This window comes from Cardiocondyla obscurior, linkage group LG14 (genome assembly GCF_019399895.1).
Source record: "Cardiocondyla obscurior isolate alpha-2009 linkage group LG14, Cobs3.1, whole genome shotgun sequence".
In the NCBI taxonomy this organism is placed as follows: domain Eukaryota; kingdom Metazoa; phylum Arthropoda; class Insecta; order Hymenoptera; family Formicidae; genus Cardiocondyla; species Cardiocondyla obscurior.
In genome coordinates this window covers 2,234,288-2,260,646 of record NC_091877.1, presented here as the reverse complement: position 1 = coordinate 2,260,646, position 26,359 = coordinate 2,234,288, and the positions used below count along the sequence as shown (strand labels likewise).

Genomic DNA, 26,359 nt, shown 5'->3' with positions numbered 1-26,359 from the left:
GGGACCAGAGCCAAAGGATACTTAAAAGTTATTCGAAATCTTCCCGAATTTTGCGGAAAAATAGAGAGAAAGAAGGAGAATCTCCGACGTGACGAGCTTTATAGCAGAATCCGCCGACGCGCAACCCGAACAACTACGATCGCTCGTGCAACATAAACCTCTCCGCGGGGGCCTTCCACTTCTTCCCTCGTTCCCGACCCTCCGCGCGCCCGCTTTCGTGCCGACTGCTTCGTTGCCAATTATGAGGAGCCGTGGTTAGCGTTAATTCTGCGAGATACACTGGTCGCTTAATCCTGACGAAGCGTAACTGCGAAAGTTATTCCCGCTCGAAATACTGACAAACGCGCCAAGCTTTTACGCGCCCCGGAAACCCACCGATCAGTCACCGGTATTTCCACAAATACAGCACTTAACTACTCACGGAGCAATGTTTGCTCTTCGTACGACAAATTGCCCGGCCGGAACATAATTTACTTAACTCGTTAGTTTTATTACTTTCGTGAAATCTTTATTTTTAGTATTATTAAAAGCAGCTTTTCCCGAATTTATGATTGAATTGTTTCACGCGCCGGCTCGGAACGTACCGGAAAAAAATTCAGAGAGAAGGAAAAAGGTTGTGCCAAAAGTTATTGCTTTCTATTCAATTATATACGCTTTTTTTTTTCTTTTTTTTTTTTAACGATAGAATTTTCTTCACTGCTTATAGTATTGAATCTAAGAAGTTACTGAGATCGTTATTTTTATATCTTTTTGTTTAAAGTGATTGCATCGGAAACTGAAGGACCAAACGGTCGACTCAATTCAGTCTTTCCTACAAATCCAATGAGAACGGGCACTTTCCTTCTCACTTGAAACAGTTCGGTATTCTTGACTATCCTCTTTCCACCATTTCGTGCCAATTAGTAGAAACGCGGTTAAATCCGAGAGATACGACGATTGTGCTTAATTTAACTCAAACGTAACTAAACGAGACAATTCTCTCCGCAGGTTTTTCAACTGTAAATCGATCGAATTCTTTTTTTTTCTTTTTTCACGAGTCTCGTAATGCATAGCTCCGTGAAAACTAGCTGAAAGAATACGTTATATTTTGTACTCGTACTGATAAAAAAGTTGCAATGAAAGACAATTGCTTAATTTTTAAATAGGTAATATAAATAAATTGGGTATTTATTTTATATTTACAACGCGTGTTACAAATAAATATTCTTTATTTTTCACGTTATTAATATATTAATTAATTCGTGAGCGCTAAATTAAAATTCTTTATCGCGGAAAGCAATACGTTATATTATTTTTGAGATTTGATCAAGAATTCCTTGACCAGGAGGACACGTACTGTAGATCCTCGAGCAATCGTGATGTCCACGTCCAAATTCTAGTGCTTGCAAATATTCGGAGTTTAAAGGTGTATCGGTTTCTCGAGGCCTAAAATAAAAAAAACATTAATTTAAAAAATAATAATAATAAGAAGTATATTAATTTTTAAATTCACAGAAATTCGTAGATATTAAAAATTAGGTAATTTAGGTAATCTCACGTGAGCAAAAGGTGAAGTAATTCCCCGACAAGTCCTTCGTCCTCTAAAGGCATCATTGCTGTTTCGCAAATGCTTTTCTTCAAGCATTCTCTTCCATTTATTCCTTTTCTACAAATTATTTCGACTATTAAAAAAAGAAACAATATAATCACGACGATTTAATTATTAAAATTTAACGAAGAAATAAAATTATTTGGCGCTGTTTACACGTGTGCTTTTATTTACAGCCAGCGTCAATTACGTTATTGCATATAAAATATATTTTTACGCAAAGAAAAATTTACATGTTTTATTCTTGTAAATAACTTTGTTCTATCAAAAAAAAAAAAAAAAAAAATTATATTATTTCCCGATATTATTCTGCTATTTGCTAATCAACTCGTTAAATATTTGTTCAAGTTTCGGCTGTGTCTCAGAACGCGTGTAAACCCGTGCGTAAATAATGCAAATTTTTACATCACACGATATCATGTATTGTACCTAAGCGTCTAGCGAAAGAAATGATTTTTACCTCTCAAACTCGTTCTCCAAAAGCCGGTAGATAGTCATCCTTTCATTCCAGCTAACATTTTCACGGCGTCGCCGCGACGACGGCGCGAAGAACTCCGTAAAGAGTGTCGCGTTCTGCGGCAAGAGATATTGGAACTGAAAGTTCTGCCCGTAAACTAAGATCCTGCCTGAAAGTTGTACAGGCACCGCGAATCCCACGATGAGCTTATGACAAAACAACGAGCGGATGAATGTCAACGAATGCATTCGCGTGCTTACACCGCGAGAATATTAACTCTGAGGTTATTTACAAGTAACGTTAGAATATATATTTAGATATCTGAATGCGAGTTTCGAGTAAACAGCGGTAACAACGTGAATAAGATTTTGTTAGAAGAGAAGCTCGAATAAATACGAGCGCAAAAAAAAGAAAAAAAAAAAAAAAGAAAGAAAAATTACACCGGAATCAAACGGCTACTGCGCGAGATGTAGCAAATGGCAACTTTCTTTGAAAATTTCTCGCAAAATAACTTTGTACAATTCCAACTAAAATAACACTAAGCGAATCAGGCGCCTTTGCATGCTTCTAGAAAAAACTCGAAGGATCTCACGATCGTAGTTTAAATCGCAATACTCTCTCTCTCTCTCTCTCTCTCTTTCTTTTTCTTTCTTTCTCCTCTCCGTACCTTCTACCGTTCTCTTTCGCACAGGAAACATCTCCTTCCTTCTTTTTTTTATCCTCAAAAATAAAGGATTTATCTCTTTCTCAAGTGATCGAGATAAAAGCGTCGCTTTTCTCGGTCGGAGAATAAAAGACCGCGGGCGAATATATCGCGAGGGGCAGTTTACTCGCTCATCCGGAAAAGTATAGACCAAAGGATACGGTAGGGACGAAAAACGGGCGGGAATTAATTTTCTGATTTTCTCGAGTCAGCACGCAAGCGGCGGATGGGTGGGCGAGAGTACGTGAACTTCTACATCCGGAATTCGGAGGGAACGCGAGTGCTGAGTAACGTCGTCGCCAATATCATCTCGCGATAGACACATAAAAATTCACATGCTAATAGGTATACCTAATACATAAGCCAACAAAAAAAATTAATATAAAAAAAAAAAAGAAACGCAGCTGGCGGAATAAACGAGAAGCAGGACTCGCAAATTCACTTTAGAGATTACGCGGTGTCGTAAATCACCGGCGAAACGGAAGAAGAAACCATAGTCTGATCGACGCGCGAAGGGCACCGATAACGATAATATCGACGTCTACTGAATGCGGAGATTCTCGCAGCTGGCGGTCCGCCCGCGGCGCGAACGATCGAAAAGAGATTGATGAGCGATGCGGAGGCGAAAACGCGCCACAAAGACTCCTCTTATATCGAGAAACGATGACAGTTGGATCCCGCGATGAGAAGCATACGAAACTTTGTGTATTTACGTCGCGCGAATGCGGTTTATTGGAAAGGGAAAAAAAGGGCCCTCCTGCATTTTTACGTAATGCGCGCATCGCGTTTCCTCGACTACGGTAGTTTAATTGCACCTTTGTCCATGGATAAGATCTCTATCCTACTTTCGCAACCTGCAGATGATGGAGGGACCACTTACAACTCTCTGGCAGCTCGCCAAACCTGTCCTTCCTTCTACATTAGTTTTTATGGCGCGTGACGCTTCTACTTTGCTTAGATGCCCCCGGTATTTCTTTATGCAAGAGCGAGCTCGACGTCGCCAAGACGCTCACCAATTTATTTACATTAACTCTTTACGCCTGCGATACTCGAGAAACGTTATGAAAATATACGGGCGAGGGTATTACATGCGTAATTTAATAAACGCTAAATAAAACATTTAATTCGCGCAGGTAAAATATTATTTCGTACTAGATATATAATTGGCCCGTGTTAAAATGTCCGCTTGAAAGCTATTTTACGTACGGGCACGACCAGGCGTATTTACTTTTATCATTTACGTCCGCCTCGTTTAAAGAAGAAGATTATCGTGAACTTCAATGTTTAACCTCGAATCGCTTCGTCTTCCACTTCAACTGATTTCTCGCGTTATTCGCCGCTACGTCCAGCCGCGCGATATTTCCGTTATGCCGCGACCCGGATGCTACGACAGGAATCTGACGTCGTGTCCTCTCACGGGGAATGGACCCGGCTGTCCTTTACTTATCGGAAGCGAGGGAGATCGATATCCCATTCTAAATATCTGGCCGCCGGAAGGACGGCGAGGCGCGCCGCCGCTCACAGTTGGCGTCTTGTTTTCTCCGCCTATTGCATTTTCGGAACGTATTTACATTAGGAATCCCGAAGGCAACTCTCAGCGATCCTAGCCCGAGCTTTGTAATTCCAAATGTTTACCTGGGAATTTACCGCTGTTACGGATATTGCACATTTGTTAAAGCGCCCCGGCGCTGGCAATCTCAAAAAAGAAACGCGTGTAAGCGTCGTCTCGTCTGCGCCGACGGCACGGTACCAACCTTCTCCGGAGCGAGCTTTGCTCGTGGTATTTAACAGACACACCGCGTAATCCAATATCGTAGTACCGTAGCGCATAATAACGGGAGCCAATTGTGAAATATATTCAAGCTGCGCTTTATCAACGATGCAGTTAGCGAAAAGCGAAATTACTGCGGGAAGTAATACCGCGAGGGAAAGAGGCGCGCCTCGTCTTTTTCTCGTCTTCACCGCTCGCTCCCCTGCGACGAATCACAATCAAACCTCGACATAATTTCCTCCGCACAGTTTGCACGTGCGATGACCCGAAACGCGCCCAATTCCGCTCTCTTCCCCTTTGGCTGCCGGCGTTTTAAAAGGCAAACAGTCAAATATTTACTATTATCGCGCCGCTTCTCGGATTAAAGAGTCCAAGTCTTTTCGACTTTTTGAAGAGCACAATTGACTGCGTCCCGTGTTGTAACGCGAACGATCGTGACGTCACGTTCGTTTTGCCTCGTTCGTTTGCACGTATGCTAGGCCGCCCTGTGTTTCGGCACTCTTTCACACGCGCGAATCGAATCGGTCGTGCAAATCGAATTTTATTCCTCGCGCACTTGTATTTTTTGAAAACTTTTTTTTTTATTTTCGTTCCCGCGAAAAGTGATAAAACGGACGTTGCCCAACGAGGGTTCGAACTGTCGAAATCTTTTCTCCTATCCTATGTATTTCATTTTTTATCATCACCTTTGTTTTTTTTTTTTTTTTTTTTACGTAAATTTTAATTTGTAAATATAAAATGTCGAAGAGCATAAAATAATGACTTTTGATCGCTTTCAACTGAATACTTTAATTAAAAAAAAAATTTCTATTATCTGCTAGAGTTACAAAAGCTCGTAAACATAATTTGTAGATACATTATTTAATTCTAATTTTAAACTAATAATCATCAGTTCCTATAATCGTACGGTAAAGCTCGAAACGAGAAAGTGAAGAGAAAGTACTAATATTCTCTCATTTCTGATTACCCCTTTAATTTTAAAAGCACTTATTTACACGCTGATTAGATACTTCATTGAGAGTTTTCGTTTAATTTCTCCTAAGTTTTCATTTCTGTAAAAAAAAAAAAAAAAGAGGAAAGGTGAAAGAAAGGAAAGAGACAGAGATAACACCAATAACCGAGAATATCTCGTAGAACCAGCGAAAACGAAGACAAACAACCCAGCGTGATATCGAATCGTCTCATCCAATTGCGAAAACTGCACAGCAAGAGTTTTCCAATTTAATTAGAGGATTTAAGGCCGGACCGCAGATAAAACTGCAGTTAATTATCAATGGCGTTCTGTGGCGAGAGCCGAGAACCGTCCCCGCCATTTAAATTTGTTCCTTCGCTTTTCATACTGTCGAAGACACCAGCAGCATTGTTACCGGCACCGTGAAATTGCGTTAAAGAAAATTCAATGCACCTGCGGATTTTATCTTCGAAATGATTTCAATTGCAGCGTATTAATTAAGCTGGGTAGAATAAATATATTATTTAAAGAGTGTCACGATGACGTATAAAAATTACTTATTGTTTGAATCTTATACTTTGAGAGCTGAACAGTTAGTCACTAAATTTGTTGTTTAACGAATATTTCCTTACAATTTATGACCCAAGCTAACGACAGCTAAGGAATACATGTAATCTGCGCGATCTAATCACTTGCTTGCAAAATCAGAATAGCTAAATGAATTTCCACTCGGGCGTGGGTAAAAATAAAAATGTCATTGGTTCATTAGATGAAAGATATTTACTTCGAGGTAGGATTTTGCATTTTCACGAAGAGACCCGGCGAGATATTACGTTGTAAGAATCGTAATTAGCGTGTCTTCTTGGCGGGAAATATTCAGGCACGGAAAATTTTGCAAATATACGCGCAGCAAGAAGTACTTGAAAAATTAGTTTCCAAGCTAATCAGAAATTCTCGACTATTTCGAAACGAGAAACTTGGCGCGATAAAATTAAAATCAATGGAGCGGTGTTGCAGTGTATATTGAAAAGAAAAAAAAAAGTGATAATTTCCGAAGACAGAAAATGTTTAAAAATACCTTGAACGTTCCTCCGTATGGGTAGACAATTGGCGGCGAGTACAATATCTGTCTTCTCGGTCTAGATGTAAGACTCTTACTTCCCCAACAATTTAATAAGAGAAAACTGAGCAGAAACATCTTTCTCACCATTAGGAACTGATGAAACTAATAAAGGAAATATAATGCGATTTATTTCGATAAGTATATAACGTATACCTTACAAAACTCTCCATATTTATCTAATCTTACGAATTACGGGTTATATTTAATTAGAAATTCTTTTACGTAATTAAGCTTTGCATATTTTTAATAGCGGCGCGAAAGTATATCCGAGAAAAATATAGTTTAAACAAAGAAACCGGGACAGTTTTGTGTACGGAACAGTTTTCAATAACAGCTTTTTTGGTGGTCGAAGCGAACAACCGCCCGCACATTTCTCGTCAAAAAGGTACTTTGTTCGGAGTTTTACATTCGGTATTTATGACGCATACTTTTGTCTAAAAATTGGCCACTTTTTTTTTCTCCCCATGGAAAACATTATTCAAAACATCCCTGTTATTCTGAATTGCATCACTTCTACTTTTAGTCTCTTTGAGACGCAGCGTAGCTCATTAAAAATCCATATTACATATTAATCACGTGCATACGAAAAATAAAAGTAAAATTATATCACAACGAAGTAGCGCGATAAAAAAGAAAAAATTTTATTGCCGTTACGTAAACTCGTATAGTTACATTTTTTTTATTTAAATTTTTATATTTCAAAGTTTCTATCGTTAATAATAAAAATTAGCAATTAAAATACAAATTTCCTTTTTATTCGTCTAAGCTTTAATTATTGAATGAAATATAATATACAAGTGCGCAACGCGTTATTAATCACGAAGTGAAAGTAAACGAAAAATATACTTATAAACGCGTTATCCTAATTAATATTCATTTAATCTCATTTGCGGTAAATAAATCAATGTCTTGTTTACGGGCGACTAATTTACGCGCGGGGAGGAAAAAAGAAAAGAAAAGAAACTTACACGAGGGGAAATTTGTACGGCTAGAAGTACGGTAAATAAAATTAAAAGAGAAAATCCAGTTTGCAATAATTTTCATATTTCACGACCGTCGTAATGTCACCCCGCGCCCGGAGCTGAAGCCCGTTAAAGTCTACGGAAAATAAGAACCGAGACGCACAATGGAGGCACAAATATTCCGTAATCCCGAGCCGGGCGCGCGATTCTTGAACTCGCGTCGTATTCTGCAGATAAAATGTACGCTGCCACTGTCAGGACGAATGAATTCGTATTCAGGTGTACCCCACGGGTGGCCGGCGTTAAATATAGCTACTTTTATCAAGGGTGCAATTTATGGGCGGCCTTTATGGTCGGCCCTGTATAAGTATCGCGTTGCCTTCACACGGCGGTGAGTACCCGCCACCAAAAATGGAGCTTCCCGCGGTAAATAACTCTAATGCCTAGCACCCGGAAAAGTTTTCTGGTATCGCCCGAAGGGAGACCCTCGTCCTCACGGATTCGCCGAGCTTCTCCCTTTGAGCTCACTTCGCGCCAAGTAATACGGCACTTTGCATCAAAACCTTGCTTACGTTTATTTGCGCGCGAATACGTAAACTTAAATCGCATACCGTCCGACGGAAAGAGCGGATCCTCTTTCGTATTCCCTAACAGAATTTATCGGGGACCGTGCGGCGTTTAAAAACGTACGGATTTTGTTGCGATAACAAGCGAGTATCAACGTGGCTCTTAGACATTTAACGAAATGCATAATATAAAACGAGAATCAAAAGTGTCGAGTTGATATTAATTTGGGAAACAATATAGAAAGCGTTTTAGTACCGTAATCGAATTTGTAAGGAAATTTATAGCGACACGTGTTTCATCTAAAGCGCGAGCGTACCTTTAATCTTACGACCGAGAGCACAGTAAACTCGCTGCAGGAGTGGTGCATACGCACGCTTGTCTGACTTTAACCGACCGTTTCTACTTGCCCGTTTCGGAACTCCTGTCGGCGCACGTGGCCTACCTCGTGGAAATTAACGTAAATTCGTAGAGCCGCACGAATTGCTTGCTCAGCGAGTCGACACCTGCGATGAATTATGGTCAAGCATGCTCAAATAATTTGGCGCTCGCAGAGAGTCGCGACCGGAAGAGGCTCCGAGACATTCTTGAAATTAACGGTTAACGCTTCTGAAAACTTTACCAATCCGTTCGCTAGTCGAAAGCATGTTATATACTTCTTCAATAATTGATTCTCGAAAGAGCAGTTTTGCAAATAGTATTTCAAATAATTATCACGGAACTTACAAGTAAAATAAATAATTATTTATCGCGGTTAAAAAGTTTTGTAATTATTTCCAATAAGAATTAAATTATCTTCACGGTGAAGATGAATAAAACTTCGGTTGAATTATATTTTATCTACTTACGCTGGATTTAATTTCGTTTTTTTTTGTCTTTTTTTTTTGCATATACAAACACATTAAGTCACACTCATAATATCAGACATAATTAATCATTGTTACGGAGATTACTTCATGCTCCCTCTTTTTTATTTTTCACTCGCTTGGAATGAAATCTTATTACCTACGCGTGACGAGCGTGATGCAGCGCGTATAGAGAACGTGGAATACCTAAAATTGTAACGGCAGTTGAAGTAAACGACGAAAGCCATGCGCGATCCGAACAATAGAGGCAAAATCACGCGCGGAAAGTAGCAATTTGATAACGTCGCGAGATAGATGACAATCTACCGCTCCCAGCATCTCTTACGCTGTAAATGTTTGTCAGTTCTGCCTTTGTAATCACTGTTTGCAGAAAGTTGTCGCTACCTCTCTCCCCCTCCCACAGGTGAGAGTGCCCGCGACAAGTTTCGGATAAGAGGCGTCGCGCGGAACAAGTTTTGGAACAAGAAGATTACACGCTCGTGCTTTGAAGGGAAAACACAACGGTAGGGGTGGTCCGAGAAAGGGAGGGAAAACCTAGTGTGTAGAACCTGAGACGTGTAACGCGCGTGGAATAGGAGCTCGAGGGAGCGAGCGAGAAGTCGGTTGATATAAATGAAGATGAGGTCGAAAAGAAAAGAGGGGGAGCGTAAATCGATGGGACTAAATAGAGAAGGCGGTCGTTCCTGTACTATACGTCGAGGGTGAATCTCCGCGAGTTAATGACTTGCGAAGTTTTAATTGATGCGCTATAATGAAACTATGTAATGCGCCGCGCCGCGCGAAATAACGCGAGTAATCTTATTACCGATACTTGACACTTGAGGTTCTTTTTCGCGCGGGAGGAAGAGGGACAACCGGGACGAAGTTTCGAGCGCAAACGAATAAAAATTAGAGGGAGAAAGTTGGCCGAGAGTAGATAAATGAAGACGGAAACGGGAGACAATAAAGTGGCCGAGCGAAAAATTGGATAATATAAACGGAGAAAAGTCTATTCTTTCAGCAGAGAAATGGAGAGCAAGATGGATGTGTAGCTCACGCTATTCGTCTTTTTTGTCTCTCTTTTTTTTTCTGTTTTTTTAATTGTAACATATCGTTACCTGCAAATGGCTGATTGTTTAATTAATTAAACCACGTAATCCTCTAGTGCGTAATTCTATTGTAACATTATGCTATTATCGCGCGTGTAACTGTTAATCCCAGGAGTGCAGTACAATGTGTTTAACACTAGGAACGCAGAGCGATCTCCGAAAATGCGAAGGGTAAAGGGAGATTAAAACGACGTTGGGCCATCTCGCAAATTTTGTACGAGTGACCACATCCTCGACGGATAAATTATGTTATTTAATTAAAAATAAGTTTCTTGCAAAAATTCGTCCTGAAACTTCAAAAACTATAGTTAAGAAAAAAATTAATTAATTAATTAATTAATAAAAAAAATAAACTCGCTAACAAAAATTAGCTTTAAATCGTCGCGAGAGTCAACATTATAGGTTCACTTTTCGTCGATTCTAAAGTACTCAGGGCACGTGCGCGGCCGACATGCAAAAGTGCGTGACTAGGCGTGCTCCATCATCGTCCAGCGGAGAAGTTACAGCATCCGCTCCGTCTCTCGCGCGCGCCTTCGTGCCCGTGCATCAAGTTCCAAATAACGTAACTTTTTCAATGATGCGAGACACGCGGAAGGAAAAGACGTCGAAGGATGTGGGTCACGAAAAAGGGCGGAAGGGAGGATAAGGCCGAAGGTTGCGGAAAACGGTGAGGAAAAGGGGCGAAGTGAGGCGCGATGCACGGTATTTACGAATCCAGATAAAGACTCCTGGCAGACACGTAGGAAAGAAGAAATCGAACGTCGTATATCGCTCTTCAAGCTATCTTACGGCGAGACCCGACAACGAAATTTACTTAGCACCCTCCCCATCCCGCGTTTCGCGAGGTTGCGGCAAAACACGGTCACTCGATCGTCGCATCGAGCCAATAGACGTTATTCATAGTCGTTTCTCGAACAAAAAATTTCTACACGTTGGTATAGATAGTAGCATTTGATTCGCAAATAATGTTTTTTTTTTATTAAATAATTGAGAAACGTAATTATTTAAAATATCTTATGTAGTTTTTTAAGAGTGCAATTTTATTAAGAAAACACCACCGTTTTATGCGTAAAGACATTTATTGAACATTACAAAATTACATAATTATAACATAATTGGAATGTGTAATAATTTTGAAGGGAACGAAGGGGGATTTGATTAATTAATGGAATACAATTTCTGTAAATGATTCCAACGGCGACTCGATGCAATCGGGATACGTTAAGACGCAATCACCGCCAGACCTACCCAGTCTTTCGGCTTCCTGATATAATTTGTTGGCGCTCCGGTGACTGGAATTAATTGCCACTGGCAAATCCTCCGTAGGCCTACGAAGTAGATACAGATTAAATCGTTTCGAGTACTTCCCAGTCGCCCTTTAAACTATTCGACCGCGACGGACGTTACCCGATACCTTTTGAAACGTCTTGTACTTTAATCGATTATTATTTTAACAAACTGGATTAAAGCACCGATTCATTTCCTCTTCGTTTAAAATACGTGGAATTTATGCAACGGGACGTTTTCTAATTAATGGAAAATAGAAATAACATTTTAATGAAACTTTAATCACGGCACGGATTTTTGAACAGCTGGTTTCATCAATGTTTTATTTAAAATAAAAAGAAAAAAGAAATAATGCGCACGTAATAAACATAATAATTAATATGTATTATATTGAAATATAATTTAATTATAATTTCCATTCGATAATATTCAATAAATTCTGGCCGCGTGTAAAATATTCTAATTTATCCTGCTTATATTAACAATTATTGACTCGGCATGAATCTGCGCAGACACTTCGGATATTCGTCGGAGTTTCCAGAAATTTGCATCCTCGGCAATTAATGGCTCGTCGGCATTAATTAATGAAATATACTCGACAACTAAGGCTTAGCTCGAAGAGGGAAGTTACTTCGACGCGGAGGGCAGCGTTTTCCTTAGATTATTTCGGAAAGTCAGGTTTCCGGGGGTCAGAGGTCAGGGGAGAAGTATTGTAAAGCAATGTCCGACGAAAACTAAGACGAAACACTTCGGCCAGGGAAACCTAATGTGCACGGTAGACTTAGTCGCGTAATTACCGCGCCGGTGTTAGCTCGGGCAGCAATTTCCTTCGAACATACGCGGCCGCGTTTGGAATAGCAAATTTCGTGGCTTCTGGTTACAGAACGGCTTGTTACAACCGACCGGCGTACGGGCGAATATTTTACATGATGTAACAGCCATCTGCTGCTCAACCGCTTCTCAATTAGAATTCTGCCAAACACGAGGGGCCGGATTTTACGGTCGTCTAGACAGCTGTGCGTACGCATAGTCACGCAATCGTGCCGAAACAGTAAGCCGCGATCCCGCTGCGCGTATTTACATTTCGACGGATCTTTCGCCGACATTATCCCGCATTCTTACTGCTCCTGCTGCAAATAGCAAAATTCAAAATCGACGATAAATCTCACGCGTTGAGATTTATCGTTATAGAAAAAAAAATTATTTTATTAATATTATAGTTTTATTTATTATTAATTATCAACCGTCCGTACGCGAAAGAAAAGGAGAGGCGTTGCGAAATAATAAAAGTACAACTCGGTCCAACTGCTCTGAAAGTCCCGATGGACTATAAAAAGGCGAACTTTTTAGTTTTACGTAGTGCGAGAAGAATCCTCTACAACGGGCGCGAATTTTCGCCCTCGCTTACGCTTCACGTTTTACGATCTGTATATTTGCGTGCGAATATACTCTTCCGTGAAGCTTCCGTGTTATTTTTAACAAATCTGTCAAAGAGCCGTTAGAAACTTCTAAGGGAATTCATTACTCACGACCCTCTTGCCCGGTGATAAATCTCGTTTCCGGAAGTGCACGGGCGTATATCGATCTCGCTCGCGGCGAGTCAAAGCGCGAGTGCCGGAAACGTCAGAATTGACTTACGTTAAAATTAGGTGGATAACTTCCCCGAGGACATCCTGCTGGCTCCTGTGAAGAGGCGTCTCCGCGAGCTCGCAGATGGTCCTCAAAAGGCACTGCCTGCCGTCGCGCCAACCGTGTCTGGAGAGTCAACATTGAATCTTACTTTGCAACGCGGTTATTTACGTTTCGTTCGTCTGCAGCATTTTCTCTCCTTCCTTTCGCCGTTCCCGCAGTTCTTTCTTATTCTAATTCCACGCCCGAGATAATTTTATCAAAGCAACACCAATACCAACTAAGTTTTTTTCGCGAGCAATGGAAAAGTAGAAACCTCAACTTCTCTTTTTCTATTTTTTTTTCACGACTGTTTTTCATGGAAATCCGCAGAAAGTCCTCGCACGAAGTTAATTTCACCATTATCACGGCGCTTTTAATAATAAAAAAAAAGAAAAAGGATAAGAAAATTAAATGTTAAAAATATAACAAATAAATAAACGTTGGCGATGGTTGTATGTAGAGAGAGAGAGCTATCAAAAATTTTTCCTTTAAATCTACTGTGCCGACGCAACGTCAATAATTCTGATGGAAACGTCCGAAGAGCTGCGCTGCATTTTATTACTGTTATATACACGATTATTTCTCAGAGCAATTATTTCTCTTCGTCCATAACGTACGTTCTAGCAGCGCGCGCTATGCTGCATCCCAGCGGAGTAATTGCCTTATGTTCCAATTAATTTATGTTCGAGTCGCCATCTTTACCCCCTGTCGTCCTTTGATCCTGCGGACGGCAATTCCCACTTACGTAGAGTGAAGGCGCGAATGATACGGACTGAAGGGAGACGCCCTTTGTATCACCAAAAGTTGGTAGAATTTCACGCGACCTGGACTGAGAATCGCTGTACGCTTGCGCGCTCTTTTATTTTTCCTCTCAATTTAATAATAATAATTTAATTAATGAAAACGTCTCCGAGGTAATAAATTATTGTTCTATAAAGACTGAAAAAATTAAAAAAGTAATGTTTACTGACTTAACAAAAGTGTAAATTAAAGAAAAATAGCGTACAGTCACGTAGAAATGTGATTCGAACAAACGGAAACGACTGATAGCAAAGCAGAAAATTAATTATTTAGAAACATAGCTACTTGCCGCGCATCTGTCACGTTTATTAATTCATCGAGCAATTTGGTGCAGTAATGCGCGACGTTTGTTCTCTCGATTCCAAATTCAAATCTTCTCCCTCGGCTGTCCATTGTGCAAACACGCCGAGTGGAATTACGCGCTTGTTCTTGGAGGCCGTGTGTACGGGGGCGAACAAAAGAATAACGGAAAGAAATAACGAGGGCGGGCAGCTCTCTCGCTCGTTCGGTCAATCTCGATGGCGCGCCGTTAAGTGCCGCGCTAATTAAGACCACTGGTATATATCCGTCGGGAGTTTCATCGACCGCATCTCGTTTCACTCTCGACAAATTTAATTAATGCGCACGCAAGCGACCGAGTAAACGTTTCGACGCTTTCTCTCGTCGAACTTTCCGCTGGGGCCAAGGAAGGGTACGTTTCGCGCGGCGAGAAGCTCTTTAAAGGGGGAGAGACGCGCGAGGGTGATTAGCGCAACTTACTCGTCCAAGAGATTCTCAATGGCGACATAAGTTTCCTGCAAATCGAGATCTCTGATGTGTCTCGCGGGAATTATCATCGGTTCGAGCTGTGACAAGTTCCACGGTAGAGCGTAGTTGAGTTGAAATCCCGAGGAGAAGGCGATGCCGCCCCTTTTCGTCATCGCCACCGGCATCGAGATACCCATGGTAAACTGTCGAGCAAATGTTCCGTGATTACATCTTGAGAAAAGCACTCAAACTGCGAACTAAATGACGCGACTGTCCGAAAACGAACGTATTTACGTGTTTCGTTTTTTTTTTCTTTTCTTTTTTTTTTTAATATTTTAAATTAAGCCAAGTGTCCGAATATTGAGTTTAATTTAAGATTATTACATTTCGTAGCTTTTTTCTTTTTAACAAAAATATTAATATATTCTTAAAAAAAATAAATAAAAAAGAGGGAGAGATAGGAATTCATCTACGATCGAATTGAGCTAGATTTATTAATTAGCATGCTGACGATTGATATATAAATATTTAATAAGACAATAGTAGTATTTTGTTAAACGAACCGTGGGAACAAATTAAAAGCTCTCGACAATTAATCCATATGCACAGCTAAATATCATTTTAATACCCCACTGTTCTGATTGAAACGCTATTTCTTTCGACCCGCATGCACATACAAAAATTTTTTATCACGTGTCAAAATCTGTGAAATTTATAAAATAAACTAATACGCAAAGATTTATTTAATATAAATATATCAATATTAAGCGCAAAAATAGAGCTTCTAATTTATATTACAACTTAATTAAAATCCTTATTTATCCAAAAAAATAATTGCAGAACAGCATTTATAAAAAGCGTATTAAAAAAAAAAAAAAAAAATGCCCGCGGCGCTCGGCGAAGTAAAGAGCCTGTAAATAATAATACAAAATTTCGCTCGGGGCGTCCTAACGATAAAAGTAAAGTGAAACGTTATAGCCCCCACAGTAAGTTCTTCTTTCCGAGAGATAAGATACGCGCATTATAAAAATTTACGGTAAATTTTGATACCTGAAACAAGGTATTCTCGGGGTACAGCAGTATCGCTTGGCAGCACCAGATATTCACCCAGAGGCTAACGGTCGAGAATAGCCGAAAAAGCAGCCGCGACATCGCGAACGTGCCGCAGTATCGTCACCGATGGAGCGTCGCGGAGAAGCGCGCGCGGCCCTATCGCCGATCGCACCCGATACCCGTTTCCCATTCTGTACTCAAGTAATTCGCGCCGGCCGGCGGGATCGCCCGGTCAACGAACCGTCCGCGAAGCGCTCTCCTGTTCCGTAACATCGCCGTGTTCCGCGAGTTCGTGGGGACGCGATAATGAGTCCCGGAACCTCACGGAAATCCCGAGCGTAGCCGCGCCGTGCCCGGTATTTGCGTCCGGCAAAACGTACCTCGATTCGAAATTACGAGCGACCGAAAACTTGGCCCGTTTCACGGAGAGCGTGCCGTTCTTCTATTATACGGAATCTCGTTAACGTTGAGCACTTTGAGATTATTGAACCTGTATCATGGCGTACGATACCTGGCCCACATTTAATGGAAAGGAAAATTCCCGGCGAGAGAACTGATATTTTATTTTAATATTTATAAAAGCGATGATTTATCACGCGCGAGTATAATATTCGTTATCTTGTCGACAATCGTTTCTTTTTACGTGTACGAGTAGCTAAACGTGTATCCTTAAAACACATACGTTTCTATAAAATATTGCGTATATGTACATTCTTAAGAGAGCAGAAACGCTGTAAGTGAAACGATTCAACGCTTCGGTTAACGTTCGTGAAAGAAGCTCGATCTTTTATTGCCCGCGGGCAGGGGAAGTGAAAATCCGCTACAGGATCAAACGTTGCGGACGCACATGCACGTGACGCACAAAAAGAAAGGGGGATTAACGCGAACAATGCACACAGGCGTGCGTTAAGCCGGCGACGTTGTGGCCGTCGAAGCGCCCTGCGACGCCGAACGATTCATCGGCGTATCAGTTTAATCCCGGCAAGCGCGATAGCGTTGTAAATCCAATAATTGCCCGTCTTACCCGTTAAGCAGCTTTAATTAATTCCGTTTCCGTACCGGCGGGGGATTAACGGCCGAAGTTGAATTAAAATCTCATCTGAGCAAAAGTCCAGCCCTCAACCGCGCGCGTTGCGTTTACCTCGCGTATTTCTAATTCCCACTTTCGGAAATAGCATCTACATCGTTAGCGGGATTAGCTTCACGGCCTGTCGCTTCATCGATCGCCAACAATCGTTATTACAGTCAATGAATTAAAAATTAATCATCTCACAATGGGAAACAAAAAACTTTAAAATCGAAAACAATTGGCGATATTATCTTTGTTTTCCGCAACTCTAAAATAATAAAAAGAAAAAAAAAGAAAAAGAGAGAAAAACTTGCAGAATTATTGAGAATCATAAGATACATGTAATGCGGAGAGATACTCGATGTAGTATCGTTAATCGGAAATGATGACGGTGGAAATCCCTGATCCGAGGAAACTGCTCCGAGAAAATTGCGCCCGGCGGAACGTCTCGTAGAGGTAAAGCCTCGTTGATTGGAAATGCGATGTTAAATTGAAACTTGTATCGGATCGATGCTCACTCAAGGGAAATAACAACCGCATCCTTTGTGCCCGGAAGTCGGAGCCCGTGTCGATTTTAATAATATCGTGTCGCTAAGACGGGTATTTTGGCGCGCGTCTCCGTACGTGTGGGTGCGAATCACGCGCGATGATAAGAGTGGAATATTTTCGAAACTCTTACGTACTTAATTTTTCTATGAAATATAAATATTTCCTCTTTTTTTTTTTTATTGATTCTATTAAAACTTTGATAAAATATAAAATGTAGAGAAACGTGCTTATTCTATCGTGAACGGATATCAATTTATATAAGCGTTACGTGGTCAGGAGTTAGAAAATCGTAGGCAAATTGCAGGCTTGAAACTCGAGCTCCGCGTCGAGCGAGTGGCACGGATATCCCAGCTGCAATCGCTACGAATGTCCATTATACTGATTGCGACGGATGTTCACACTAGTTAGATATTCGTAGTTATACGCCGCGCCGTAATCTCTGCCGTGATTCGTTAAGATCTACGAGGCATGAAACATAGTTTACACGCGCGACGGAATGTCGGTGTCGTCTAACAGCCGCGTGAATTGTGAACTACGCCGCGCGTGCAAGGGAAACGCCCTAGGAAAATTCGTATCCGGAATGCTGTCGCCCTTACGACTGAATAATTGCGCGATCTGCTTCAGAAAAAAAAAAAAAACTTTTGCACTCCATAAAATAATATTGCGTGTAAAAAGTTTAATGAAAAAAAATGTAAAGGAACATTTTTATCAGCGTTCGACGTTGCTTTAGGAAGCTCGTTTTCCAGAGACTGGTTATTTTTTTTTTGTTTAGGGAAAGTACACCGACGCGAGTACATCCGCGGCACGAGATAACGCGAATCGTTTCACTTGTAATTTGTCACTTATAAAATACGAGTTGTACAACATTGTGATCCCGACGCCTCGTTACTAGACATACTCGTGCATTCCGCGTGAATCTGAAATCTGCGGCCGCATATGTACCGTGCACGAGTTGCGTTGCGCCATTTAGTTTGCGCTTTCATGCGCAGTGCAACATACACGCGATCTGCAAAGCTTTCGAAATGAGTTGGCCGGACGACATGCAACTACTTCCTTTCGGCAATAACCCCTTTGTTGCGAGACGCGAAAAAGGCGCAATATACACATGCCGCCTGTCTGTAAAACGGACCGCTGGACGAAACGACGAAGGGAAAGTTAACCGAGTAAAAGGAATAAGCGATATCCTTTATTCGTTTACTTCCTGTACCGTCGCCGACGAAAGGGCACGATGAAAACGGAACTGCGTGACTATCTGAATTCACTTTATAATTGATTTTCTAAAAGATAATATACCGTTTAAAAGATAAAAAGCGACCTGCGCTTGCTGTCCTTTGACAAACTCGAACTGACTCAACCGCGTCACGGATGATCTCACATTTTTTTCGCTGATGTAATATACAACCAATTTATTTAATACTTGTAAATGCGCTGTAAATATACGACACGACATACGCAAAATTTCGTGATGTAAGGCTTAAAAAAGAAATTAATTAAAATATTTAACATTTAATCTAACATAAGAAATATAGTGAGCTTCCGATAGATTGCGTGTTATAAATACGGATTTAGATATCGAGTTTTCGTCCAGTCACTATTTATCTCTATTTTATAATTTTATAAATCATTATTTTAACGAAACAAAAGAAGAAAGAGAGAAAAAGAGTGCGGTCGTATTGATTTCAAACATTTGCATTTATCCGGAGGCCAAACGTTATTTAATCAATAACGAATAATTTTATTGATTAAAACTTTGCAATATAAATACTATCAATTTAGTAACACGATAATTTATTATTCGTTCATGGATAAATTAGAAATACCCCTCCCAATATTGGATCGTACTATTGAGTATCGATTATTAATTAATTTGTAAAGTATTTTATCGATATTATAAATCGGATACGTCACTTATCTTTCATCCCGCCCTCCCTCATTTTTTTTTTTCAATTTTTATTTTGACAATTTTTTTTTTTTTATCAATACCGTTTACCAAGCTTATTTTCGTAAAAAAAAATATAAAAAAACGACCGCTTATCAGTCATAACGTTGAAAATAGAAATAGGTGATTTGACATTTTCGCTGTGAGGAAAATCAATTTCAAATTGTTCGAGATGCGCGTTAAAATAAAATATCTAAATAAACAACAAATACGATGCGCAAATCTAATTTAAATAAACCTGGTTATCTTAACGGGCTTAAACCCTCGGCTTTCGTTCAACAAGCCGTCGACATGTGTTGTAAATGATGATGGCAATTCGCTCGTACGCCTGTACATCAACGAGCATCTCGAGCTGTCAGTCAAGCGAATCGAATGATACCATCATATCCATGCAAATATTTTTGCCGACGAGCCAACTCGCAATCTCCACCCAATGTCAGGTAATACTTCCTCCCCGGGGGCGGAAGGGTGGGCAGAGAAATATTGGCGTTAGACGGTGGATATCGCGACAATAAATCGTTTCTATTCACTACGACCGTTCCATAGACAAACATATCCTCTGTCGAATAAAAAGCGCGAAGATATCGCGGAACCTCGTGATGTTTTAACAAAAATTAAACAAGTGGAAGTTAATATAAATAAAAAAAAATTAATAGAAAAAGTAACAATGCGCTTTTTCTCTTTCGTTCTCTTTTTTTTTTGACGAAATACTTTTTGAAAATTAATTATATTAATTATAAGGTCGTTACTTATTACCATAACTCATAACTAGTTGATGATTAATTAGATCACATGTATTTATGTGAATTGTTATTAACACACAATAAATTATTCAATAATTATTCAATAATTATTATAGATCGGTATTGATTGTAACTTACAATTTAAATTGTACAATGTGACCGATTGTATAATTGTAATTTACAAGTAACTGGCGAGTACTTTATTAACATTACAAAATTATAATTAATGAACTAAAATGATGCTTAGCTCTTGTTGACTTTCACCAAAATAATTAAGCCGGGATGAAAAATATATTCTATAGGTACATCAAGTAAGCGAACAGAAGTGCTTCGGCAAACATTAGTCAAAAATTCCTGTGCACCCTTCCGCTCCCTTAAGAAAACAAACTTTTCCCATTAAATTTAGCTTTTCCAACTGTGTGGACACCGTGCAAACTCGAGAATACCCCGGAACAACGTAAATGCAAAAGTGAGCGACTGTTGCAAGCCGCGAAACAAATTCGCGGTTTGTACACGAGAAAAACGCACTCGCTTAGCGTTTCTGCGCAAAGCGGCGCGTAAAAATGCCATGTTTACGGTGCTCCAAGGAAATGAGCTTCTCAGAGTGTGGCGAGCGGTCGCGCGGCGCGACATAATAAAACGTTATAGGATAGAAATCGTTTCGCGCTATAAAATGCTAAAGCGGTTTTCCAATGTACCGCGCAAACCTGGGACTTGGTTCCTTGATTGCAATATCCCGGACAACCCGAGAGGGGACGTTAACGTAAAGAAAGGAAGTTCCGAGGTTTATTGCGGCGATGTCACCTGAAATGTAAATAAGAGGATAGCGCTGCAAATCCATCGTGATTAAAACTGTCTTCGACAATAGTAAGAAAGAAATAAACATAATAAACGTAATTATACAATATAATTTATATCTCCTTTATTTTTCAACAAAATTCGTAAAAAAAAAAAGTGAAAATAATTTTTTAATATTTTTTATCTGAAAAATAGAGGAGGTTGAGGATTTATAAGCTTTCGAGGTAATAAAGTTTCTTATAGATAATTAAGTTTTTAGACTTACATCCTTTTCTTCGTCAGAGTAATCCGAAGGTACCGATTAGAGCGTTCTATAGATATTCCGCAATCTTGAAAGTCAACACGACCGAGTATTGTTGTCCAAAAGAAATTGCTAAATTTGCTTGCTCTGGCCAAACTAATATCTATTCATAATTAACTGCAATACGTCTGTTATCTATTATCTAATAATTAACCGGCAACCGCACACATCGCATATAGATGCGGATGTGGTTGCATTATTATGGGGGTTGTATGTATATATACACGGGTGCGCGTGCAAATGTATAACGTACATGTAATAGTGTAGTAATTAAACAACTCGTACAAATTAACTTAAACTAGTAAGAAAAAAAAGATAGACGCGTGCTTTCGCAAGCTCCAACATTTTCCACTATGATTATGCATGTATATTTAGAAAACTTTCGCTACTTCTTCTTCCGGTTCTTTTGTTCCTCGGTTTAATTTCCGTGCAATTAGAAGAAGAAAAAAAAAGACGAAAAAAAAAAAAACAGAAAAGCGCCGAGCAAAGTAAATAATCTTCCCACGCAACTCCGAAGGAACGTAAAGAAATCACGATGGCCGGCCCCTTTGAAAAACTTACGGCGAGCTTTTCTTTCGGCTGATTATACGGGAATGCAGGCTCCGAAGTAACGGAAAAACCGCGATAAACTTCGCGAGGAGCCGCCGATTCTCCTTTCTGCGAATGCCGGGGATTCTTTAATATCGAACGCTGGCATTCCACCCGCCGAAACTCCGTGTTTCTTACGCGCACTTTTAGGAAGATGAAACTCTCGCGAATCAGGAAAGAGAGGAATGCCAATAGAAGGAAAACGAGAGAAGCGCTCTCGCGATCTCTTCGCATCACGAAACGACGAAACATTGGGAACGGAGATGGATTATTCGTAAGGAATCTCTCTTTCGTGCCGCGAGAAGTGATACTGCCGGAATTCAATTTTGTAATTGACAAATGTACAGGGCGCCTTCCGTTCGTGCGCGCGCAAATCGAACCGGAGCCGCGAGCTGTTTAAGCGGAATACCTCGCAGCTGGCTGCGCTCATGTATATGTAAAAAGGGACATTCCAGGTCGCGTCGGTTTCGGGGAAAGTTTCAAGAAGTGGATGCTCCGTAAAGCGCGGGCGCTTCGAAAATCGTGCCGCTGTGTAAATCGAGCCGCTGAAATTCCCGTCCTGGTGTCTTAATGACGTCGGTCGGCGAATCCGATATCTCGGGCGATCCCTCGGGTTTCCTTCCGTACCTCTGACGTAGCTTCCCATCCACCGAGAGAGAGATAGAGAGAAAGATTTCCATCCGATCTCGTCACGCGGTCAACGTGGAAAACACGTCGAGCACACTTCTACGGCATTCCGGATAAAGGGCGTGGCAGCCTGCGCCCTCCGCCTGCTCGCCCAGCCGTTCAGCCGCCCGATATTCCCGATCCCCGTACTCGTCGTACTCTTCCCGGGTGCTGGAGGGCCTGGAATCCCATAGTGCTCGCATACACGTGCGTGTACGTGCGTGTGGCAGCCGCGCAGTGAGAAATTATAACGGCCGCGTGCATAGCGTCGCGACGCTTCGCCTCGCGGTACGGCGCCCGGCGGAACAAAATGAAAATATCGGCGAGCCGCGGATACGGTTTATCGAAAAATCCCGGCGCTTGACGTGGTGTTTATTAAATACCGTCACCGGCTTCCGCAGCGAGACATTACATTCGCGTGTAATTGACGGCACGCGTGCCCGACGTTTCATTCCGGCGCTGCTAATCGATTTTTCCGACGCCTGCCTCGAACAATTTATCGATAATGGAGATATTCTTTCACATAAACGAAGGCCCCCGGAGAAATATACATCGTAATATTAACACGCTGGACACTTTAATGGCGTGTCTTCGAACGAGGATCGCGGACGACGTAGTTTCAGTGAAATATCTGATCGGAGTAGTTAATATCACGTTATTGAAGCTCCATAAAATGGTTTGTCGATCAGAAAAATAAAACGACTACATTAATATACTTTCAAAAAAAAATTTAAAGAAAAAAAAAAAAAAAAGAAATAAAGAATTTTTTTTTCTTTAATTACAACACGCCGATATAATTATTACTGCTTAATCTATTTTCTATCTAAGAAAAAGAGAATTAATTTTACGCGCGCGGCATTCAAGCGTATTAATTATTTCAAAAGTAAAGGGGGGATGTTCATTTACCTAAGAAACGTCTGCACCAATTGGCCTAGCAAACCGTGATGTACGTCGAATGGGACGTAGGCGACTTCGCAAATGGCCCTGAGCAGGCACTCTTTACCGCCAAAGCCGTACATGGCCGCCACCTTTTCGAACATCTTGTAAAAGCTCCACCTGCTCCGGCTACCTCTCGTGTAATACACTCCCGGCTCCGTGAAATCCGTGGCGTTGCTCGGCATAGCGTACCACATTTTCGCAAACACGCCCACGATTACGCTCTCGCGATCCAGCTGCAGCGGAGTGCCCAGGCCGAAGATCAGCTGCGAAAGCAGGAAGCTACGTTCAAGTGAAAAATACAACGACGCCCCAATCGGATCGCGAAATTAACTCTATAAACTTCCTCATTATCCGCACATACATATATTCGGAAAATTAAGTTACGTATTGAATCCAAGCGCCCATTAGATAATGCCGATCATCGTTCCGTTTAGCCCGCTGATTGTCGTGACCGCGACGCGAGAATGACGCGCGCGTTAATTATTCTCACCGGCGGTGTATAGAGATACGCGGCATTGTATATACAATGAGGATGGATCGCGATGGTCCACGGCCACTCGTCGTGGATTCCAAATTCCGTGAATCGTACGAAGTTCATCCAATTTCCGTGCCTGGACTCGCGCGGACCGCCCCCTCGTATGAATTTCCGATAAAACCGCAAATTTCCGCATAGGATCGTTACGTTACAGAGAGTATTAGGTACGCCCTTACGCCCATATGCCTGAAAGAAAGAAGTGGAAAATGCACGCCAAAGAAAAAAAAGAAAAAAAAGATACCAACGTGCAATTATGAATTTTTGCTTTGTTTTTTTGTTCCTCCTTTTTTCTTCTCGAGACAAACAATGCGCGCCCGAGCTCGACATTACGCGCAAATAATTGATTGCGAGCGCATTGCATGAACGTGATTCCCGACAAGACGTTAATCATAGAACTAATATGACAATTAAAATTCTTGCAAACCTTAATTATTATTCGCAAATCAAAATTTCCTCATGGATTAAACAAAATTTATTCATGGACTGCTTTTCTCTCGTGCGCTTGCTAAATAAATATGCTTTAATGAGAGCTGACGGTAAAAACTCGTTAATCTCGGACAAACACAGCATTCTTCGCTTTTAACAATAACGCGAAAAAATAAACATTCGCATGCCGCGTCGAAGCTTAAAATGTTAATGTTTTTTAAATCCTATATCGCGACTTAAATCTTCGATCCACCTGCGCCTTCATTCAACATAAAAAAAAAAAAAAAAAAAAAAAAAAAATATGTCGCCTTCCATTTGTACACCGCAGGACTAACCAAGAGTCTATCACTATCTCATGGAATGTATCGATTTTGTTCGCCGACGGTTTTAGCGACACGTGTGTAAAAGAAAAAAAAAAAATAATAAAATAAAAAAGAAACCTGCTTCTAACACAGATTCGATGTACGAGGCCCGAGTTAAATCTCGTTAAACTGTCTTTTCCAGACGCGCCGTCGCGCCGTGGTACGATTCTCCGTGAAAATTCTCGCGGTTTTATCGAAATTCATACGGCCGGCAACATCCCGTACATATGTGCGGCCCCGTATCCTCGCAAATCCTTCCCTCTCGTCCCAACCGAGCGTCAGCTGTCATGGAAATTGAATGGACCACGAAAGATCGGCTGCGTTGTATGCACCGAAGTATCGGCACTGCCGTCTAATAATTCTCCGTCGACGTCAACGCGCACGAGGCAAATAATTACCCGTATCATCAAAAAAAAAAAAAAAAAAAAAAAAAAAAAGAATACCGAAAATACGCGCCCGTCGTGAGACTCGCGCTGGCCGATTTTCTTTACAACGTTCACCCTCATTCTCTCGCCCGTTCAAAAGGTCCGGAAATTTTGGATACCGTTGTGGTGTTTGCGGGAAACACGTTGCTCGGAAAATTGGACGAACGTGACGAAGGATGGCACGGGCACGAAAACGGCCGTGTACATTCATTCCCGGACACGCACGGTCCTGACGGTAGCTTTAATTATACGAATTACGGAAACAGCGCTCGCGATCTGTTGAAATAAATTGTCGTTCAATACAAATAATTTTTAGTGTTGCGTAATATAATCTCATTATTATTTTTTTTTCCTTATTTTAATGATAAGTTCCGCGATTAAAAAAAATAAATTATTGAGCTGAGCAAGCGAAAGGCGATAAAACGTAACAGACGTGTAATTAAATGAGTATCGATGTATAAAGCTGAGGACTAATTGGACAGATAAATGAGGAAAAAGAAATAAAATAAAAATTATAATCAAGCTACCAGGCGCGCAAAGTTGAAATTTTAAACTTTTACTCGCGAAACTCGACGAATCCGTCTAGTACAATTCTCGCTAACGCAATCAACAATTAGCATGTCAAATTCAGTGGGCGACCAAGCGCAATTTCGTCGATCAATCAACTACATACCAAAAGCATAGACGGATCGGGAAACGTGAGGCTCCTCCTCGGCCTGTATTGCCGCGCTACCTCCGAGATTTCGTGAGTGCCGTTCGCCCGCAGGCATCTACCGATGTTGATCGATTGAGAGAACAGGAGTAGAGCAAGAACAGTCGATTTGATCATTTTCTGAAGTGCGGTCGCGACGTAACACGTGGGATTCCCCGGCGTCCGATTAAGCGACATCGAACTCCGAAGGCAGCGAAGACTGGATTGGTTTGGCGGGGCGTCGCTTTCGTTTGTGTGTCGCGAGGACCGTTAAACAACCCCCAACGCAAATGTTTGCGCCGGTTCCCCGGGAGTTGCCGGCGAATTGCCAGCTACGAGGTTTCGTGGATTCGAGCCCGTTCGTATATAACGTCGTTTACGCGATACGGCGAGAAGCAATTCCCGCTGACAACGCGTGCATAACGATCTACGGTCTCGTAATCGCGTCTCGTATCGCATCCGGACGCGGCTCGGACAAATATTTGTAATCAGCGCGCGACGGTGCGATTATACAACACCGGGATCACGAAATCGCGTGTAACACGTCTCCGTTAATAAGTTAAGTTTGCGAGCCGCGCCGCCCCGCTGCGCGACTGCTGAAAGTTACGACGGGACTTCTTTGCACCTCTGTAACATGTAGGTATTGCGAGATCGGAAATCTCGAGAATTCGTTCTTTAAATTTACGTCTCTTAGT

General features: G+C 41.2%; 3 protein-coding genes across 3 annotated transcripts; all 3 read right to left on the bottom strand.

Annotated features, from left to right (window-relative positions):
- Nucleotides 1-1,283: 1,283 nt before the first annotated feature.
- Nucleotides 1,284-7,314, bottom strand: LOC139107935 (uncharacterized). Its single transcript, XM_070665849.1, has 4 exons — nucleotides 6,550-7,314; nucleotides 2,049-2,251; nucleotides 1,538-1,645; nucleotides 1,284-1,425 (listed from the first exon to the last, which is right to left on the bottom strand). The coding sequence occupies exons 1-4, from the start codon at nucleotides 6,679-6,681 to the stop codon at nucleotides 1,284-1,286; spliced, it is 585 nt and encodes a 194-aa protein (XP_070521950.1). The 5' UTR covers nucleotides 6,682-7,314.
- A 2,695-nt stretch (nucleotides 7,315-10,009) lies between these two features.
- LOC139108183 (uncharacterized) lies at nucleotides 10,010-16,132 on the bottom strand. Its single transcript, XM_070666275.1, is given in 5 exon segments — nucleotides 10,010-11,402; nucleotides 13,000-13,116; nucleotides 14,593-14,783; nucleotides 15,631-15,789; nucleotides 16,124-16,132. Coding segments are annotated over 5 exon segments (642 nt in total). The 3' UTR covers nucleotides 10,010-11,236.
- Nucleotides 16,133-22,141: 6,009 nt separating this feature from the next.
- Nucleotides 22,142-26,344, bottom strand: LOC139107879 (uncharacterized). Its single transcript, XM_070665749.1, has 3 exons — nucleotides 25,647-26,344; nucleotides 23,193-23,488; nucleotides 22,142-22,466 (listed from the first exon to the last, which is right to left on the bottom strand). The coding sequence occupies exons 1-3, from the start codon at nucleotides 25,860-25,862 to the stop codon at nucleotides 22,310-22,312; spliced, it is 669 nt and encodes a 222-aa protein (XP_070521850.1). The 5' UTR covers nucleotides 25,863-26,344; the 3' UTR covers nucleotides 22,142-22,309.
- Between the last annotated feature and the right edge of the window lie 15 nt (nucleotides 26,345-26,359).